The 21,650-nt window shown below is 44.1% G+C and overlaps 1 protein-coding gene and 1 long non-coding RNA gene across 2 annotated transcripts; one reads left to right on the top strand and one right to left on the bottom strand.

Moving 5' to 3' along the window:
* The first annotated feature begins 1,497 nt into the window (after positions 1-1,497).
* Positions 1,498-11,071, top strand: LOC122691488. Its single transcript, XR_006340421.1, has 3 exons — positions 1,498-3,029; positions 8,853-8,945; positions 10,935-11,071. It is a non-coding gene; the product is annotated as an uncharacterized LOC122691488 (long non-coding RNA).
* On the bottom strand, positions 3,214-20,470 carry LOC122691487 (ATP-dependent RNA helicase DDX19A). The gene is made up of 12 exons (XM_043898034.1): positions 20,298-20,470; positions 17,160-17,208; positions 14,691-14,741; positions 13,597-13,732; positions 11,232-11,324; positions 10,127-10,229; positions 9,641-9,755; positions 6,355-6,532; positions 5,761-5,998; positions 5,059-5,221; positions 4,425-4,616; positions 3,214-4,195 (listed from the first exon to the last, which is right to left on the bottom strand). Exons 1-12 carry the CDS (start codon positions 20,352-20,354, stop codon positions 4,134-4,136), a joined length of 1,437 nt encoding a protein of 478 aa, XP_043753969.1. The 5' UTR covers positions 20,355-20,470; the 3' UTR covers positions 3,214-4,133.
* Between the last annotated feature and the right edge of the window lie 1,180 nt (positions 20,471-21,650).

Below are 21,650 nucleotides of genomic sequence, written 5' to 3' on the forward strand. Positions count from 1 at the left end.
GATTGGGATTTTTTTTCATGTTCTATGTAGTTTCCCGTATCGCTAAAAATTGGAGTTTTTTCATTCATTTTTGTGTGTTCCAAACATTTTGTTTAATTTCCTCTTCTGATGTCACAGCTTCCATTTTATTTGTCCATATGAGTTTATACCTTTCTCCTCCCCTATAATTTCAACAAGCTCGTGGAAAGGAAAGTTAGCTAAATGTGATATTTAATTGCATACTTAGCAGATACCCTTTTCTTCCTCAGTTTTCCTGTCTTCACAGAGCTGATTTTTTTCTGATTTTTTTTTAATCCCTCTCTGTCACGATGGAGGCTTTTTAAATAATTGGGAATTGTTCTCTCTTCTAAAATAATGGATTAAGAAACTGCTTGGGAATTTTGCATACCTGGATGGAACATACCTGCTATCTGGGTTGACATTAGGTTGCCTGGACAGGGAACCAGCTTTTCTAAGGCAGGGAGAGATGGTAAGGATAAGCTGCAATGGTAAGGTTGTGCTGCAATGATAAACATCTTTCCAACTGGCAGTGGCTTAAAATATTTCTCACAAGCTATTTTTCCATCAGGAGCTCTGTTCCTCAGACCACTCAGGACCCAGGCAGACAGTGGCACCATCTGGGGGTGGGTCTGTTGTTTCAGGGGCAGAAAAAAAGAATCTGGTGAGCCACAGGCTGTCTTTGAATGCTTCTGTCGAGAAGTTCACATTTCCTTGATGCCAGAGAAGTCCCACGGCCATGCCTCAATCCAGTAAGAATGTGTACTCTAAAGAGAGGTACCATATTTGGGTAAGCAGTAATGCTGTCTGAATACAGAGGGATCCTTGAAGAGAAACACTTGGATTTATGGCCTGGCCAGAGGTAGGTGGATACACACTTGGCTGGCACTCTGCTGGATGCCAGGGGAAGGGGCAGGAAATGATTAAGTATTTTATTTATCTATCTATCACAGGAACGAATGGCTGGGAACTGCCATTCGGCAGGCAAGGAACTCCTTCCTGTGACACGCTTGGCACGGTAGGTAGGAAAACATCATTCCTGGCTTGCGGAGGGGAAGGGTGAAACCCTAAAACATTTTTAAAAATCAAATTTTTCCTTTCTGAGCGTGAGTTAGGAAGCAATGCTCCTTCTCACTACCCTTCCAGAAAAATCACAGCTTCTGCAGTGAGTATATGTCTGTGTGACAACTAACACAAAAATGCAAAAAGATGCCCCTTCCCCTTCCACTCAGTGAACTGTGTGTATCAGGGCCACCCTGTTCCCCAAGAATATAGAAACAATACCTTTCATCCAACAACTGGTTTTTGTTTTTGAGAAGAATACAGGCTCTTTCTGGTAACGCACTTCTCTCTAGGGAGAAGGCTTGAAGTAAAAAGAACATACAGTGAGTGTCCACATTCAGAGGGATCTGAGTTCAGTCCTTCCTTTACTATAAGGTAACTTTGCTTTTTCTTTCTATACACTTACAACTATTCTAAAAAAATCAAGTCTATTTTTTTTAAAAAAGGTTTTTTCCATGGAAGGAGTTGGGGGAAAGGGTCAAGAGTCAACCAATCAGGAACATCCAAGAATAGTCTTACTGTGTGAATCTGCTGAAATTTGGTTGTGTTCATATTGCAGGACAGGGCCCAAGTCCTCCTCCCTGCCTCCAGGGCCCATGTCTTGATGGAAGCCTCCATCCAGCGGGTGGGCAGGTGAAGCTCCTGTCCAGCGCCATCCGAGCAGTAATGCTGCCTTGGGTTCCGATCTTGTATGTGGTGCTTCCCAGTTCCTCAGCTCCACGGGACCTGCTGGCCGGCAGCTGCTCTGCCCCCAGACGGGAGCACAGCAAGCTCTGGCTTCAGCCCTGCTCAGCACACTGCATTTCTCCCGGTTGCTGATCCACAGTATTCACCTCGTTTTGGGGGTTGGACAGTATGTTTTCTGGTTCTCCCTTTTCTGTATCGCTGCTGTGTTTCAGGGTCCACCTGGGTGTCACCTAACTGGAACACTGGCTCTGCACCAGGCCTCTTCTCCCTCCTTGTTTCCCTCCGAACACCAGCACGCCTCCTCCTCGCCACCCCCGCTGCCTCGTCCCCGACCTTTCTGGACCCTTGCTGCCTTTCTCACCCAACTCTTCTCAGAGCCACTCCCGCACCCGTGGCTCATGTGCACCCCTCATAACCTGCGGTCACTGTCTGCCTGCTTCACTCCCATGACTGTCTCCTACGTCTGGTCCCATTTGGACCTTGTCACTCGGTCTCAACTCTGACCCACGCATGCACAGCTCTGCAATACACTCACCCATAGGTAATAGTAATACCTCACAGAAGATCAGGCAGGCAAATCATTTTAAGACCTACAAAAACATGAGTAATTTATAATACTGAGATGAGCAAAGATTTTCTGCCCACGACACCAAATCCAGATTTCTTAAAAATGAATGTTAAGACTACTGAAGTTAAACTTTTGTGTAGTATTAAGAAAACATGATTTTGTAAAGACAAACTAGGAAAACATCTACCACTCAAGACAGTCTAACTTCCCTAGAGTAGAAAGGTGGCTATAACTCACAGAGGTCAAACAAGCTGTTGACAAAATGGTGAGATGGGAATGGGCAGCACCCCCCAGAAGAGGTGCTGGTATAAATACCAATAAACCCAAATGTCGCTACAATTAAAAAAAAAGCAATTGTGTAATCTATTTTTGCTGCTCGGAGTTGCAGTTTTAAAAATTCATATGGAGGGGGGTTGGCAAGCAGGTAGGTATTTTTGCTATCACTGAAATGACATGTTGGTAAAAACTTGTCAGCAGGCTACATTAGCAATGTGTTAAAATGTTAAGCATCTCCACTCTGACGCAACAACTCTACTTCCAGAAACACATCCTGAGTAGGTCTCAGCGGGGCAGAGAGGAGAGGGGCCAGCATTAGCCGTGGGCAACAACCCCGTGTTTCTCACTAGGAGCCAGGACGCAAATGCTGGGGCAGCTACATCCTGGAACGGTGCTGATGGAGAGGGAGGCACAGCCGTGTCACGTGTCCAAGACACAGGTGAGTGAGAAGGCAGGCCGCACGACGCCAGCAGAATGTTCACATTTTTGCAAAAGAAAAGTAGATTGACATAATCAAACAGAAGGCGATATTCTGAATATTCATCAAGCTGCTAGCAGTGGTGAACCCAGAGAGGCGGGGACCAGAACACTTGCACTTTATAAATTACACACACACACACACACCTTTTTAATGAGCATGTATTAGTCTAATAAGCAGAAAAATACAAGTAAAAACAACAAATCATGATTAGTAAAGCGATCCATAATTATTTTTAAATTTTTTAACATAGTGGATGATGGGTATAGCTCTGATTAGTCCGTCCTTATTCATAAAGACAGTGTATGAAGCAGAGTAAGCAACAGGTTCACTGTTATGGATGAACGGCATCACCAGAGCTTTCACTTGGTCATAACTTCCCCTCCAAACTCTGCTGCTCACGTCCAGGCATAGTGTACCATCCATGGTAAGAGCTCACCCGGCCAGGTGTGTGTCAGAAACCACCTCAGCGGCTGGGACACCAGGCACCTGGGCAGACAGAGCCACTGCGGGAGGGGGAGGCAGCCCTGGGCCACCCAGCTGTGCCAGGCCAGTGCCTCTGAAGACAGTTCGCTGACTTCGTGCTCCCCCCCAAATCTGAGGTGTACAAAAGGAGCCAAGATGCTCACCCCGGGAGAGGGCGGGATTCCTCTGCAGAGAACAGAGGGAAAGCAATCAGCCGGGACACCAGTGGATCCGCGGAGGGCCCAGGCTGCTCCTCTGTTGTTGCTTCAGGGCCTCCAGGCAGTTTGAACACCCATGGCCAGAAAACAGGCAGTGGCTCCTGCAGCCAGCGGTTACCAATAGTGACCACATTATTATAAAGATGGGGGAAACCGTGGCTTTGAAAAGGGATGGGAGGAAAAGGACTCAACTTTCCAAAATTCAGATTTTTTTCTTCTACCTTCCTGAATAATTTGGGCAATTTTTGTCAAGTCCAAACGTAATTTCAGATGAGGTAGGCAGTTTGTCTACTCGTGCTGTCATCCTCGCGGGAACACTCAGGGTGCGCCGTGGAAGCACTCGTGTCCGGGGCGGGGGCGGCACAGAGACTGCAGGGGCTTCTCAGTTGGCTATTTTCTCAATCTCGTCCAAGTCGTCCGTGTCCAGTCTTTCTATTTTCTTATCTGAGGGAAGGGAAAGGCGGCTTCAGAGAGAGCCCCGCGCAGATCGCAGTGGACGCAGGCAGGGGAGGGGCTCCCTGGGACGTGCCCGCCCCCCGCCCCCCGCCCCCCGCCGCAGGCCTCCCTGCGCCCCCGAGGTGGCGGCCCGGCCGAGCGCTCCGGGTGCACGGAGACCATCCTGTCCTGGGGAAGGCGAGGGCCGGGACAGGGCCAGGGCCCTCCCGGGACTCACTGAAATGCTCCTGGATTCTATTCAGGATGTTCATGCTGTGCTTGCTGTCCACCATGTTCACGGCCAGGCCCCGCTTGCCAAAGCGGCCGGTGCGCCCGATCCGGTGCAGGTAGGTCTCGTTGTCCGGGTTCCCGTCCTTGTCCACGGGGAGGTCAAAGTTGATGACGACAGACACCTGTTCCACGTCGATCCCTGCGTGCGGGAGAGTTGGACACGAGTGAGCACGGGAGACAGAAATCGCCGCCGCCCGGCCAGGCCCACCCTCACCCAGCTCAGGCGGAAGGCAGGGTCTGGGACAGGCCAGCTCTGGGGTTGGGACACGGGCAGGTGGCAGAACCCAGAGGGAGAGGACGGGCCGTCCCGGTGCTGGCCAAATTCCGGCATCAGCCAGAGAGCCCCTGCTGGATCCGAGGATCTGGAGAAGCAGCTGACGCCGCACTGGGGCCAAGAAGAGCAGGCGCCGTCCTCGGCCACCAGCCAGCACTCCCGGCTTCTGTGGACGGTCTCCTCGGCTGAGAGCCCCCCACAGGCTCGCCCACAAAACAGCATCTCCCCCAAACCACCGCAGCCTCCCACACACGAAGATCCCCCTGCCGCCCCGAGCCTGGCGGGCCAGGACCCGGCCTCCGCTCACCGCGGGCGCACACGTTGGTGGTGACCAGAACCTTCTCTTTGCCCTCCCGGAAGCGCTCAATCACCGCAGCCCTCTGCTCCACCACCATCTCCCCACTCAGCAGGGCCACCTGGTGGCCTTCTTTCGAGAGCTCTGCGGCCAGCCAGCTAGCTGTTTTGCGGGTCTGGAGTGAAAAGAAGTGTTTTAAATGAAGACGCCTGTAAAAAAAAAAATGAAGACACCTGCAGAAAAGTGGCTTTTTTTTTTTTTTTGCTGTTAACACACATGAACGCTCTACTGAGTTCAGTCAGCAAGATGGGCTTAAAGTTTCTGAATATTTTTTAGCCACATGATTTTGGGGGGATAAATTACATCAATGATCTCAGTGTTATTGTGGTTTGAGCCAAAGGTCTGCATTCTGAAATAATCTACATTCTTAATACTTCAAAATTATTTACTTGGAAGTTATTTGGAATTTTTTTCCCCCCAAGTAATCTCTTAAGAAGTGGGGATCGGAGAAGGTTTAGCTCTTCAGTCTTCCCCTTACAACTCATCACAACCTGAGAGACTATGTCCTGGGGCTGATTTCTCTCCTTTCCAGCCACAGGCAGTTAGCACGGTCCCCAGCACTAAGAGCAGCGGGCTGAGTGGGAGCAGCGGGGCCACATCCTTAGGCACCCCCCCCACCACGAGACACCGCCGCCTCCTGCTGCTGCTGCTCACATGGCAGAAGATCATGGCTTGAGCAATGGTGATGGCCCCGTAGATGTTACACAAGGCCTGGAACTTCTCGTCTCTGCTGTTGCACAGGACGTAATACTGCTTGATGGTGTCCAGTGTCTCCTCCTCACGCTTCAGTTTGATGATGTTCGGGTCGGGGACCACTTTCTGGGCAAATTTCCAGACAGAGTCTTCAAAGGTGGCAGAGAAAAGCAGCATCTGGCAGTTCCTGGGCAGCATCCTGCAAGGGGAGGCCCAGGTGTCCGGCATGACCCTGACCCGGGCTTTCTCTGGAAGGACCAGGGCACAGCCTCCCCAGGCCTGATGACCTGCATCCCCAGGAAGGGGCAGCGGGGAGCAGCTTTGGGGAGGAAGCGGGAGCAGACGTGGGGCAGGGACCGGTGACCAAGAGTCTCTGAGTCTCCCTCCTCAACCCGGGCGGGGGGCGCGCTCAGTGCTGACACAGAAATGGCCCATCAAACAAATGCCCCTGAAAGCTGTGAAGAGCCTGGCAGGGGCAAGAAGGGGAGTGTGAGGTAACAGGAGCGGGAACTGCAGGTCGGGAGCCGAGAGGTCCCTCCTGGCTCGAGGGCCTACCTCTGGATGCGGATGCTCTGATCTTGGTGGCCCTGAGTGGCTATCATCACGTCAGCCTCGTCAAGAACAAACACCTTGATCTTCTTGGGGTCGATGAACTTGAGCTTGGAGCACCAGTCCAGAACGGTCCCCGGGGTGCCAATGACAATGTGCTCACTGATTTTCTGACCTCTTTCCACTGTGGAGAGAAGATGTGTTCTGCAGGCATTTCTATCTAAAACTTTTGGGTCCTTCTGCTATAAAACGGCCATGACACCTGTCTCACTGTACTGTGGTTGGGAATAAATTGTACAGTGAATCTTCCATGCATGTTAGTTTCCTTTACCTACTTCCTCCTGTAATTTCCCATCACCCAGCTCTTTTTCTTTAGCATTACTCTTATTCTTTTTATACCATCCCTTCACTCACGCTTCACTGATTTCCTTATAAATTGGTAGTTTTGAGTCCCAGGATTCTGGCCCAGTGATTTTTTGCCTTGTTAGACATTCTAATTGTGTAGATGGTTTTCCTAAATACAAATTCTACTAGAAAAAAAAACACAACAGCACATTACTCTCCAACTACTGCTGGTAGCAGTTGAAACTGCTTTATCCATCAACACAATTACTAATGCATGGGACTTCCCTGGTGGTCCAGTTGTTAAGACCCCATGCTTTCACTGCAGGGGGCAGAGGTTCAAGACCCGGCTGGGGAAGTAAGAACCTGCATGCCATATGTCAACTGTTGCCTGCTGCACCCCTCCTCCCCCCAAAAAGCAACTTAGAACATTAAAAAAAATTTACTAATGCTTGTAGCCTTTGATCAGAACTTCCACTATTAGGAATCAATCCTGTGTGCATACGAGTATGTGTGAAATAACATATATACAAGGATATACATGCACCAAAACATAACTAATTAAGCAAAATATGATGCACCCAATGGATGACACCAATAAAAGCATAAAGCTCTTTAGGAACTGATATGCAGTAATCTCCAAAATACATTATTAAATGTGAAAAAGAGGTTGCAGAGCAACCTATATGCCAATAGGGGCAAAAAGTAATACATGTTGTACGTGTACGTGTGTGTGAATGCACACATCATATATGTACACACACAGTATCGCTTGTCAGCAGCCACACAGGCCATCTCTGGTAGGACACATGAGGGACTGTTTAGTACTGGGTGCTCTGTGCTGGGCTATGCTTAGTCACTCAGTCGTGTCCGACTCTTTGCGACCCCACAGACTGTAGCCCACCCGGCTCCTCTGTCCATGGGATTCTCCAGGCAAGAATACTGGAGTGGGTTGCCACTTCCTTCTCCATGGGTGCTCTAGGAAGAAGAACCAAATGGTTGAAGGGTATAGGAGACAAAGAAGTTTCTACCATACACCCTTTTTAATTTTGAAACACGTGAATGTTTTTAACTTAAATTTTAAAAACAAAATTTAAGGAGGGGACTCTGGTTAGGAATACATCAACACCACTGGAAGAGTTTTAAATGAAATCTTCAACACACTGTGATTTTCACTGCACACTGCTGATCAGTCTACATTGAATTTAAAAAAAATACAGTACATTAAGTGGTTATTACTATATTTAATATATAATATATAGTAATATATTAACCCCTCACACAGAGTGAAGTCCCCTGTTATTATAAACAACCTAGAGAAGATCCATGTTGCCACAAAGCTCCAGTATACTACACTTAGTTGCACCTGCAGTTTGAGACATCAAACACATACAAGCACACCTAGCCTAATACTTTCTGGTTAAAGTGGTACTGCTGCATGCTGAAACATGATGGTTTTCTCCAGGAAAAGTCCTTGTGTGACCATTTGTGTGTGAGCTGTACAAGCCATTTTTGTTTCTTGACTGACAAACTATAGAAAATTAACCAGGGAATCTGATATACACTTTCTTGAATGTGAACAACGAGAGCCTGACTTTTCAGTGAAAACAATCGACGGTTATTTGCTGTTATGAACATCAGAACTTTGGAAAACTTGTAGTGATGCTGTAAACTTGAGAGTTTCTCTGTATGTAAACTCCTCTGAGTTGTTTGGTGGTGACATTAATGCATTTTAAATGCTGTTTAAAATTCTGTATAATGAAACATGTCAACATTCTCAGCATAACTCAGTAAGACATTTGGTATTTTCCAAATGACCAAGGTATAATGTTAGAAAATTACTACTGCACAAAAGATGCATTCAAAGTGCAAGGGAGAACAAGGAATTTTAATGTAACAGTATGAAGAGGTCATTAATATGATTTCAAATATCACACGGCAATTATCTTTTACGTAATTACTACTTGTTGGGTTTTGGTATGGCATCCTAAAAACAGTATCTGAAATTTTAAGAAAGGCTAGATTTTCTTCATATTCTTTCAAAATAAGCACTTAGGGCCCTCAATACTGTTTAAGAGTAACAGTCGAAAGGTTTAAGAATTGCTGCTCGAGGCGATTATGAACAGCTGAATTGAAGGGATGTCCCTCTTCTCTTCGTCGAGGTAACGCCCGCTGCTTCCTGAAGTGAGTGTGCCTGTGTATACTCCCCACTGGAGCGCGTGAGCTTCCTAGTTCTACATCTTGGCCAACACTTGGTATGTCATACTCCTTCATTTCTGCCATCTGAGAGGCATATAGTGGTTTCAACTGACGTGTCCCTGATGACTAATGAAGCTATATTTCTTTTCCCATTGACCAGCCATCTGAATTCCTTCTTTAGTGAGGGGTCTGTTCACTCCTCTTTTGTCCATTTTCCTATTAGAATGATTACTTTTTTCTATTTGATTTGTAGTTTTATATTCTGATAACTTCCCCATTACCAATTTTCTACCTGTCCTCCTATTATAACTACATTCTCTAAATTTTGCAGAAAAAAGAATTGGTGGAAGGATTTCTGATTTGGTAAGAACTGTACATGCTCGTAGATCACTCTAAAGAAAGGGATCTGATCCAACCTACCATCCTCCCTGCTTACTCTCTCTCGTAGGCAGCTTTCAGAACTCTGGATGCTAAATTCAAACCCTGCCTCCTCAGGGAAACACTCCACACCTTAAGAGCCCCATGACTCAGGCAGGGATTTTTTTTTTTTTTAACAACTTAAAATCTTATTTTAAGAGTGGAGAGAATTATTAAGAAATGGGCAAGTATTTAAATAAATTTGCTGAAATCCATGCTGGGCTCCAAGGTCAGACTGAACCAGAAAGTTGAATATCATCACCTCATCTTCAAAATTCAAACACCCCACCTGCTGCCTGAGCTCACAGCCTGGGTCTTGCCCCTTTATACTCACATTTATTGCCTCGAACAGCATAAGCAAGCTTTAGTTCTGGATGAAATTTGCCCATTTGTTCAATCACTTTTCCTGTTTGAAGCGCCAGCTCATACGTCGGGGAGAGGCACAGACACTAACGGGCAGATCATAGGAGATGAGTTTAGAAAAGCCTTGCAGTGGCAGGCCACAGGTTCTAGAGCAACAGGAACACTGGTATCATTACCACCCGAACAGTGTGGGGAGCCCCGACCTCATCAACCAGGCCCGCCTGTCAGCGGTAGACGGAAGCCTTCAGCAGGGAGGCCTGGCTTGGCAGATGCTGTCAGAAGCCACATTCAAGGCTGCTGCTTTGAATCCTACCCATGGAAGCGCCTGTCGTGCCATTGGGCTTTGCCGGAGCAACAGTCTGAGGCATCAGGAGCATTCAGATTCCACCAGGGATGCCCTTGTCAACCGCCGCCCCCAGATGGCACTGCCCTTCCAGGGCCCCCAGGATCCCCTCACCTGCGGGTATCTCTCTGCTGGCTCCACCCGGCTGAGCATGGCCAGGACGAAGGCGGCCGTTTTCCCAGTACCCGACTGCGACTGGGCAATCAGGTTCTGTGGGCTGGACCCAGGAAGAACAGAGATGAGGATAACATTGGTTAGAAACAATCAAGTGTCCAAATGTTCTCTCTGGGTGGTAGGGAAAGGGATTTTCCCCCTCATTCAGGTTTTCTGCCTTGAGCACAATGATAAATTTTTTTATATGTTGTTAAAAAAAACCTGCTTAAATATTAAGGGAAATGATGATTATTTTAGATGGGCTCACACTAAATATTCATTCTAGACTCTAGTGCAGCTACAGTTCCCTAGTTTTATACCCCAAGAGGCCCATGGGAATTGTGACTGCAGAGTGAGATCTGGGCAAATCTTACTGCACGATGTGTCTTCAGGACTCGGCTCCTTCTCACCTTCGGAAAATGTAAGATACTAAGTCAGATGCTTCAGAGGAAGCTTTCATATTTCACTCCATGTAATTCAGTGTCATGGGAACAGGTGGCATTTTCATCATTAAAAAAGAAAAACAATATAGCTGAATGAAAAAAGTTGCTATGTAAAGTATGACACCATTATCTAAGGTTTAAAAATATGCCAACTACTCTTTAGATCCTTAGGGAAACACAGGTATGTAGTAAAAGGATAAAGAACCATGAGAAATGATGACCCACTTCCGTGATGCGCTCTTGGGTCAGGGAGGGGCTGTGAGTGGAGAGGGTTACATGGGGACTACAACTGTCAACTAGATTAATGATGCTTTATTTCTCGGCAGGATGCGTTACAGCAATGTTCCTGGTATGGTTCCTGATACTTTTTTGAAGCCCTCAAAATTTTCAATATTATTTTAAAAAGTGTTTAAAACAGCACTGACTTTCTCTATCAGTTTTTATTAAGTGGAAAAGGCAGAAAATGTGTTGGATTGCACCTGATTCTCTCGCCACCTGTCCAAGCTGTTTCCCTGAAGAAGCCTGTCGCTCCCAATGGCTCATCTATGCTCAGGAACACTACCCTCTTGGTGGGAGATGCGAAACCCCTTCCTGGAGATGTGTACCAGCGTCTGTATACTCACGGCTCAGCAAGCATCATGGGTAATGCATTCTCTTGTATCTTGGATGGCCGATTGAAGCCCATGGCATAGACTCCCTGGAGAAGCTGTGGTTTCCTAGGAGGCCGGGGAGAGAGAGGATGGTTCCTAGTTGTCGCAACTGTTTTCAAGACCTAAGATTTTATTTTTCCCTATATCTAGCAAAGAGTGATACTTTCTGGGCCGTCAGACATATTTTCCTGTGCCTTAAAAAATACTAACTAAAAATAAAACCAACATCTTTCCCTACTAAATCTTGATCTGAAACTATTATGCAATTTATAAAATCTGGGCTCGTTTCCTTTCTTAGAGAAATTCATCTCTCAGTAGACCCACACATTTGATTGGCCTGGATGCAGTAAGAATGGTTCCTATTAATTCACAATATAAAATAAATTATGAAAGATATCTAAAAGCAAACACTGCTTACTGTACCGCTAAGATACACAAGTCCCTTTCGAGAATGAGACTTCGGTTTTCATTTCTCAGTGCAGGTGCTCCACGGAACCACAGCCGTGTTGTGTTCCATGGGCCTTCCAAACAAGGCAGCTGCACAAGGACTCGGGACAATTGAGACGTAAGAACATGGATTCAGCCAGTTTCTAGTAAATAGGTGACGGAAGTTCAGTTATCATACTGGACTTTACAGCTGCTCAGATTTACTATGTCTAGTCAAAAGCACCAACTTCTTATATAAGTGGCTACACAACAAATATCAATTAAAGCTGTTCTTATAGCACATTTGTAATAAGCTCTCTGCTACTTCTAAACTGACAGGATGTTTAACAAAAATCACACCGGATTATTATTAAAGAAACATCAAACTAAGGCAAGAATGTTCTCTAAGCCTTCTTGAGAGTTCCACAGGGTCTCTAAAAGGCAGTTTTTCTGGCCTCTGGTGGTTCTCAGACACAAAGAACTTTGAAAATTAGCGTACTTCCATTTGGAAGAAAAGGCTGTGAGGCTTGGCAGGTTCTGATTTAGTTGCCAAGGAAACAAAGTTACTACTGAAAGAGGACTCAAGTGATCCAGGAACTTTCAGTGGCTCATTATTTCCCTTTTATTTTGCCTATCTTTTCAGTACAAAATAGACCAAGTATATAGGTGGCCTAGGTTTTATTCTTTGTTTCGTTCGGCTACTAACAATTAAATCAGAAAGAACTTGCCTTTTCAGAGGCCAGTTCATCACTGGTTGACCTGAGAGCTCCAGTCCTTTGAACAAGACCACTGATACTAGGAAAGGCAAGCTGCCAGAGCACGTTGGGCTGCTCTGACAGAATGTATGAAGAGAAGCAGAGATGACACATTTACTGACAAAAGCCCTTCACAGAGAAAATACACATAGAAAAGTATAATTTCCTGGGGGGAGAAAAAAAGGCCACACTTTAGAAATCTTATTTTTATTTTTTATTTAAAAAATCTTATTTATTTAAAAATCTTAGCTATTGCTTCATTAACACCTTGATTTGGTTTCTAGTTAGTTCTCTGACTTTAAGTGTGTATGTGTGGGCAATGAACAAGACAAAGAATCCATTCATTCCACCACTTTTTTATTCACCAGCTATTCTGTCTATGATTTGGGTGCTGGTAAGCCGCAAGAACGGTAGTTACATCTTGTATTACTCATAACACCCAGCCGTGTCAAGAATATAAACCAATGACCCACAAATACCTCTTTACTAACTTACTGAAGGGAACAGAAAACTTGGTGTGACGTTATATAATTCTCTGCGTTTAGAGTAAGGACATCTTAGAAGTCATTCTCAGCACAGTGCCATAAAGGTACACACTTAAGGCTTGATCCTGGGTTCTGGATTTTTTGAAAAAATTCTGTAACACTGAAGGCTGATTTTCACTATAGTTACTGGGAATCCTGCACAGGCTTTTTGGACAGATTTTATAAAAGTAGATAAACTTTTCTTAACACTGTAAACCCTATAGTCTAACAAAAGGGCTTACCTAATAAGAAATGTTCCTGACATCCAGAAATCACCTGTCAGCCAATATTTTATTGAAAGTTCTAAGAGCATAAAAGAAAAAAGACTTTCAGCTATGATGAATAAATCTGTGGCATTTTATTTTATTTATTTTTTTTTTTAAATCTGTGGCATTTTAAATTCCCTAAGGAGGAAAACTGGGTTGCCAAGAGACAAGGGTGGAGGGAGACCATCACTTTTTCATACTTTTAAACTTTTGAATCATGTGAATTATTAACTAGTCAAAGAAAGTAAATATATATTAAGATGTTAAAAGAAAGCAGAGAGGAAAATTCCCACAAGGTCTCTGAGATACTAAGTCTTACAAAAGAGGAACTAGCAAGGATCAGTTGTTCAAAGGAACAGGTACTCACAGCCGAAGCTCCTCGAAGGACTTGACTGAGTAGAGCGGGGAGCTGGGATCCCGCTGCAGGACTTCCACTTGGTTGGTGTTATCGACAAGGTTGCTTCTGATCAGCTTGTTGAGTAAGGACTGGGCGGCTCTGTCCTCTGTAGGAAAAAAATAACAGATCTTCCTCATACTCATCAGGCAAACCCCACGTCTGCACCCACTCCTGGATAGCCCAGCAAGGTGGGAGGAAAACACAGTCACACCAAGAAGTCTCACTTTAACTCCTGATCTCTAGATGCAAGTAGGCTGAGTCTCTGGGCAGTGTTTATGTTTCTATACACCACTCATTCACTCGTCTCCCTTCTTCAGTTTCTGACCTCTCCACTTCTCAGGACCCCGAGAAGGAAACCCCATCAGAAGTGCCTCCACATGCTGTGGTGACAACCCACACACCCACCTGTGTCTGTGGGCATCCTCTCTCTACCTTCGATGCTATTAACTATGGATGGACAGTTATGCTCCTGATCCCATCCCGTCTTCTGGACAAGGACATTTCTCCCAGCAGTGACCTTTCTCTCTTGCATTCTGTCTCTCCCTCTACTAGATCACTCCCACCAGCATGTGTACCTCTTTTGCCATCCCTCATCATGAATCTTCCTCCTTTATCCTACATGCCCATCCACTTACCGCCCTAATTCTCGGCTCCCTTCATGGAGCATCCCCTCACAGGGCTGTCTATACTTAGACTGTCCACTTCTATACTGTCTATGCTGTCCACTTCCTATTCTCCCCAGAGTGCACACTTAGAGGTTTTTTCATTACTCTCCCCACTTGACTTCAACAGCCCCTTGTCAAACTCATCAATGACTTCTACATTCTAAGTCAACTGAGGAGCCAATTTTCAGTTCTGTTAACTTATTGCCTATACAGGACTCCCTACCTTTAAAACACTCCCTTATTCCGGTCTCTGGGACACCACCCTCTATTGGTTCTATCTCACTGGCTGCTCTCAATCTCCTTGGCTGAGTCCCCTTCATCTCCTTGATCTTATAACTCACAGTGCCTCTGGCTCCAGAGAGGCAAGTCCTAGGTGACAGGGTTTCAAAGGGTAGTTACCTTTCTCTTCTTCATCTGTTTTCTCTGGAGTGGCATTGGTTTTGATAACACCTACACAAGAAAACAGTTATCATAATCAGAAAGGCAAATATCAAATCCATTCAAAAGGTGGGACAATATAAATATCAGACCTTATTTAAGTGATCAAAATGTAAATAGTTGGGTTTCTTTATGTTTAATGGATTTTTATTCTAAGTTTAGTGCATAAGAAAATTCAAATTTCTAGAAATGTTGGTTGACTTCAGAGTGATGTCACCTCTGACTTCCTTATCCTAATTTAAAATATACCATTATGTTAGCAGACACAATGAGACATAAGAAAGAAAATAAAGGTATTAAAAATTTTAAAGAAGTAAAATGATCACTTTCTGTAGAATATGTGATTGTAAACTTGCAGGACTAAGAGTATAACTTAAAAATGACTACAAAATATCTCAATTAAAGATGGAAGAGCTAGGTACAAAATAAATAAATAGAAGACAGTAGCTTTTATAAATACAGGTATTACTGAAGAGATACTATTTATAATAGCAACTAAAAGATAAAATACTGCATCTAGAAATAAAGCTAGCAGAAAATATATGAAGAAAAACTTTAATAAAACTCATAAACTGATGCAAAGAGATAAAGCTAAAAAGCCTATAAATAAATTAAAATATAACTCTAAGACATTCAATGAACCCACAAGAAAGCAGGAAAAGAGGCAGAGAAACAAAATATGAGGGGACAAACAGAAAACAAATAGTAAAATTGCCCACCTAAACCTAGCTGCATCAATAATTACCTTAAATGTAAATGGATAAAATACTTCCATTAAATGACAGTGAGAAAAAAAAAGACAGTGATTATTAGAATGGATTAAAAAAAAGCAAGATCCAATTGGTAGCTGTTTATAAGAGGCAAACTTTATTTTTTGTTTTTAATTGTGGTACAGTTGATTTTACAATACTGTATTAGTTTCAGGTATGCAACATAATGATTCAAAATTTTTATAGATTATACTCCTACAAGAGGCACTTCAATATAAAGACACAAATAAGTTGAAAGTCAGGGGATGGAAAGAGATGCAACCAGTAAGCATATGAAGGCTGGATTAGCTCAGGTAATGCAGATTTCAAGAACAAAATCATCACCAGAGATAAAGGAGGATAGTTTTTTTTTTTTTTTTAATTTTAAAAAATAATGTTATTTATTTATATATGTATTTATTTGGGGGAACTGTGCTGGGTCTTTGCTGCTGTGCCAGCTTTTCTCTAGTATCAGCAAGCCAGGGCTACTCTCTAATTGTGCATGGGCTTCTCTCATTGCAGTGGCTTCTCTTGTGCAGAACACAGCTTCTAGGGCACATACGCTTCAGCAGCTGCGCCTGTGGGCTCAGCAGTTTCGGCTCCTGGGCTCGAGAGTCCCAGGCTCAACAGTTACGGCACACGGCCTTAGTTGCTCCACGGCCATGTGGAATCTTCCCAGATCAGGGATCAAACCTGGGTCTCCTACATTGGTAGGTGGATTCTTTATCATTGAGCCACCTGGGAAGCCCAAATAGGGATATTTCTAGTAAGAGGATCCATTCATCAGGAACACATAAATGTGAATGTACCTGGCAACAGATCTGTAAAACACAGGAGGCAAAACTGACAAAATTAAAGGGAGAAATAGACTATTCCACAATTACAGTTGGAAATTTTAATACCTCTCTTTCAACAACTGAAACAACTAGACCAAAAAGCAAACAAACAAAAAACAGTCAAGACACAGAAGATCTGAGCAACACTATCAACAAAGACTTAGTACAGCTAGCTAGGTAAATTTTTTTGTTTTTTAAATCTGGAAAACTAATCTATCCTTGTCAGTCATGAAACTGTTAGGTACTTAGAATAGGAAAGAGGAGTCCAGAATGGCGGTGGCTAAAAGACAAGAAAGGGGAAAGCCCGCAAAAATAGAACAAAGGGAGGTCTGAGGACCGGAGTGAGGACCTCAGGTAGAAGAAACAGCACTCCTGGCTAGCCCAATTTACACAGGACAGGCCCAGGGGGAGGAAAAAACATATAAAAGGAGGAGCCAAAGGGCCGGGGTCTCTCTCTCTCCCTCCCCGCCCGCCACCGCTGAGTGCTCCCCCACTCTTCTCTTCGCATCTTTGGGTAGGCATGCCCTCACGCCTAAAGGCTGGATTTTCCTGCTATTTTCTAAATAAAATAGAGCTGTAACACTGATCTGTCTAAGAGCTATAACACGGTCTGTCCAAGACCCAAGAGCTATGTCACGCCAAGGGCTCTAACGTCCATCACTTCAAATTTTTGTTGAGATGAGACAGAACCGAGGAGAATCCACTCGCCTGACAACACTGAATTTACTGGCTGTCATATCTGGTGCCGACATCTGCCACAGGTGCTAGTGAAAGCTGCTTTCCACACTGCAGCTGAGAGTACAAAGCAGAAGCACACATGTAGATTGTAGTTACTTGTGACTCACCATTGGTCTCTGGTTTGACTTTTTCTTCCTTAATCTGCAAATTACTCATCTGAATGGGAATGAAAGGAAACACTTAAGAGCAGAGACATGTGATAACAGAATACCATGAGTTACAATTGACTGTTAAAACCAGGTTTGAACTTCAAGGGTTCACTTATTCAAGGATAAATACTACAGTATTACTCAACCCATGGCTGGTTGAATGTGGGGCCACATATACAGAGGTGCAATGTTATTTGGGGATTTTCAACTGCAGTGTGGGTTGGGGGCTCATAACCCCCAAATTGTTCACTGGTCAATCACATTTATCAAGCACTTAAGTCTAAATGGTAAAATAAAAGGGGTCTTACCCAACCATTAGGAAGCAATGTTTTAAAACATTTATTTACACCAACCACTCAAGACACAGAATGGATAAAACCAGATATGAGTATGTTTAGGTCTATATTTGTATTATTCATAGGATTGTAGGTTAAAAAAGATTTGAAACCAATTCTCAGTAACTGTCTCTAGGGAATACCTGATGCTGAAAACTAGTTTTAAACTCTAGAGTACAAACGATAACCTTTATAATATTTTTCTATTTATTTGTGGATAACTGTCAGTTTTACACCCCTGAAGTGATTCTGCCTGAACTCCAGTGCCAAATCTCCAAATGCTTCATGGGTACTTTACAGACAGGAGTTAACACAGCAGGTCTGACTGCTAGCCTTCAGAAAGCCAGCTTAGAAAGCTGAAACCTGGCAGGCTTCTGGGAGCCTGGATGATGAGAAGGTTCCCACCATTCCAAAAACTGCTGAAGGGTTCACTAACCATGTTTCTAAAAACATATGATGGTTTATGATAACAACTGCTTTCCTTCCAGGAGTCTGGAATTTTGGTACCTGCGAGGCAAAGAATGACTATGTGACAGGCACCCAGTAAAAACCCTGAGCACTTAGTCTCTAACGAGCTTCTTTGACAACACTTCGTATGTGTTGTTACTAACTGTGGCTAGAGTAATTAAGCAGGAATAAAGTGGAGCTTCTGACTCCTCTAGGAGAGGATTGTTGCCAAACTTGAGACTGGTTTCCTGTGGACTTTTCAACATGGCCTTTTCCTTTTGCTAATTTTGCTTTTCATTGCAATAAATCATAGCTGTGAGTACAATTACATGCAGAGTCCTGTGAGTTCTCTGAGGAAACCACTGAACTTGGACACCTCTTGGTGACTCGCAACACAGGTACTTACCAAGTTGTCTCCTTATTTCAAATTCAGAACTGGCAAACCTGTACTCATCACGCTACACATCAAATCTGCTGTTCCTCCCACTCCACTAAACCTGTTATTAGCACTTTATTAATGCCACCTTGTGGGTTCCAGGTTGAAAACTGTAATCTATGCTTTATCTCTCTTCTTTTTCCTAAATCTTTTGTTGTTGTTGTTTAGTTGCTAAGTTATGTTCAACTCTAGTGTGACCCCCGTGGACTGTAGCCTGCCAGGCTCCTCTGTCCATGGGATTTCCAACAAGAATACTGGAGTGGGTTGCCATTTCCTTCTCCAGGAAATCTTCCCAACCCAGGGATCAAACCCCCATCTCCTGCATTGGCAGGCCGATTCTTTACCAGTAAGCCACTGTGGAAGCCATCTAAATCTTTTATACCTCCACAATTATCTCTGAAATCCATCCTTTCATCTACACTTTCACCATTCAATGCAGGCCCTCTATCTCTGTACTATTAATTTCCACACTGATCTTTTCTTTAGCCACCACTCCTAATATATTCTGTTCTCTGTAGCCCAATAGTTCTTGCTAGTCCTCAGATCTAGTCTTGTCAGTATCCTTAAAATTGCCCAAACCAATCAAATAAAGCCTCTCCTCTGTAAATTCTTTGTTAAGGTCTAAAGTACACTCTATTTTCAATACTGCTCCTACCACAACCCAATAGCCTTATGCTGCAGCAAAAATTATTCTGATTCCTGTTCTCTGTACAAGTCCAGCACTTTGGTACATTCTGTTCTAAAATGCTGTTCACCTTCATCTCTCTTCAGTTCAGTTCAGTCGCTCAGTCGTGTCCGACTCTTTGTGACCCCATGAACCGCAGCACGCCAGGCCTCCCTGTCCATCTCATCCGCTGTCGTCCCCTTCTCCTGCCCTCAATCTTTCCCAGCATCAGGGTCTTTCCAAATGAGTCAGCTCTTCGCATCATCTCTCTTAGTTACTGTAATATCCACCACAAATATAAACTTCTTTACAAGGAATTTCCCTGACTTTCTTACTCATAAACATCCTCTTCCCGCTCAGAGTTCAGTTCTAACATGACTCTTACCATTTTCACAATTCCCACCAGTCAGCCTTGTTAACTAAACCATAAAGGTTCTTCCTATACTTCCTTGGACTTAGTCCATTTCAACTACCTGCTGAGAAACTGATAATCCTTCCAAAGCAATAAATGGTGACTGGAGAAGAGTTATAATTTAGGCATTAAAAGGTTACATAAGACTTCAGACTACAAAAAGCAACACAAAGAACCCCTATATTCTTAAAATCAATAGTCCATTATCACCAAATCAACATACCTTAAAGAGGTAAGAACAGAGTCACAGTTTACACTATAATTACCTTCCCGTTGAATGGATCTTCATTAATTAAAGAACCATTGCATGAAATTAAATGTCACTTTAAACACCGATGAAACAATTTGTACTGCCTCCCGCAACGTTTGCAACAGATTGAAACACTAAATATAAACCTGAATCCGTTATTCTGCGAAGTGATACAAACTGCCAACAATGTTAAGTCGGCATCTAAAAATTGGTAAAATAAGAGTAACATAGAATCACTCAGAAACAGATGAAAAAGAGAATCAGCACTGTTCCTTTCCTTACAATCCCCACTGAGAAGGCGGTGCAATGTAGGAAAGACAGTTTACACAGCAAGTACAGGATAAAGCCTTTAACTGGCTCAGATCAAAGGAAAAGGCTCCATACTGGCCTCTTCTGCCTTAGCCGCAAATCAGGGCTAAGAGATTCCCGCAGCAAACCTGCGGGGTGTGCAGGCCCCGGGTCTGCTCAACCCAGACAGCTCCCCGGACCCCAAGCAGTATCAGCTTGGGCCCTCCTACTACGGTCGCCCCGCCTGGAGCTGAAGCCACTGACCGACTTGACAGCCGCTTCCTGCTCGTCCACTGCCAGGGCCCACGAGTCGGTGGCCATGGTCCCGGCGGAGGAAGGCCGACTTGGGAAACACACACAGCGGTTAGCGCAGCAACACCAGCCCCGGCCCGGCTGCAGGCGCCAGACCCACACTCACGCGGGCCGGAAACGGCGGTTCACGAAGATGACGTCAGTTCTCTTACGTCACCATTCCGCGCCGCGCGGGGCTTCGCCCCGCCCCTCCTGCGCCAGCTCGCCTTTTCTGCTGATTGCCTCAGGAGCGGCCTCGTCGTGCCTTAAAATCCGTAAGTTCTGTGGAGTGAAACTCCACGCCCTCACTTTTCTGCCTCACGTCACATTGCAGACACCTCAGTGTATTTTTAAGTCTGTCACATCCTGTAGTGTTTGCGTCTCTGAGCTGTAAGGCCTTGCACAAAGGAAAGTCCTAGAAGAAAACTGTGGTCCCAGTTTCTGCTGTTACGAACGAGGTAACAGGTAAGACAGCAAAAACCGGAGCGACACCGAAAGCCCTTCAGCCCCCGTAATTCCACCACAAAGCAAACGGGGGTCCTTCTAGTTTCTGTCCATAAACACAGGTGTTTTATATAGTCCTAAACAAAATACATGTACAGTTTTAACTTTGACTTTTTATACGGCTAAGAATTTTTAAACGTCACAACTACCAATTTGATGTTACTATAGTCTGTCAATCTCATATCAGGTAAATTACCTAAGTCCCCTTTCTCCTCCTCCTCAGGGATATAAGTTGTTTTGCATGTTTTGTTATTAGTTGATAACACTTCAAGGAGCATTTCTATACCATCAAAATTATCTTGTTTGCTTCTAATTTACTTTTTGTCTCTCCCCATTAAAATATTAACTCTTCAGACAAGAGCAAAGATCTTATCTTTCTTAATCTCAGCTGATTAATAAACCTAGAAAAGTGTATGACACATGGTAGATTTTCATTAAATACTTTTTAATGTATGACTGAATAGACTAACAAAGCTTTTAATTCAAAATATATTACTCTAGAGCACATTTCTAATCATTGCAACATTTATACCAAAATGTGTGAATGATATGACCGGTTTATAAGGGAATAAATACTAAGCACAAGAAAAAGAGCTCAAAGTCTTTAATTATTAAGGAAATGCAAATCAAAGTCACAGTGAGATACAACTGCACACTGGCTACAATGACTAAAATTAAAGATTGACCCACCATGTGTTGGTAAAGTTGTGGAGTGTTAAAGAAAAAAATATTCAGTGACGCTTGTTAATGATGATAAGGCAAACTTTATTCAGGACCATTGCCATAAGCATAAGGATGACTGTAATGGAATTTTCAGCAGAG

This window comes from Cervus elaphus, chromosome 4 (assembly GCF_910594005.1).
Source record: "Cervus elaphus chromosome 4, mCerEla1.1, whole genome shotgun sequence".
NCBI classification, from domain to species: domain Eukaryota; kingdom Metazoa; phylum Chordata; class Mammalia; order Artiodactyla; family Cervidae; genus Cervus; species Cervus elaphus.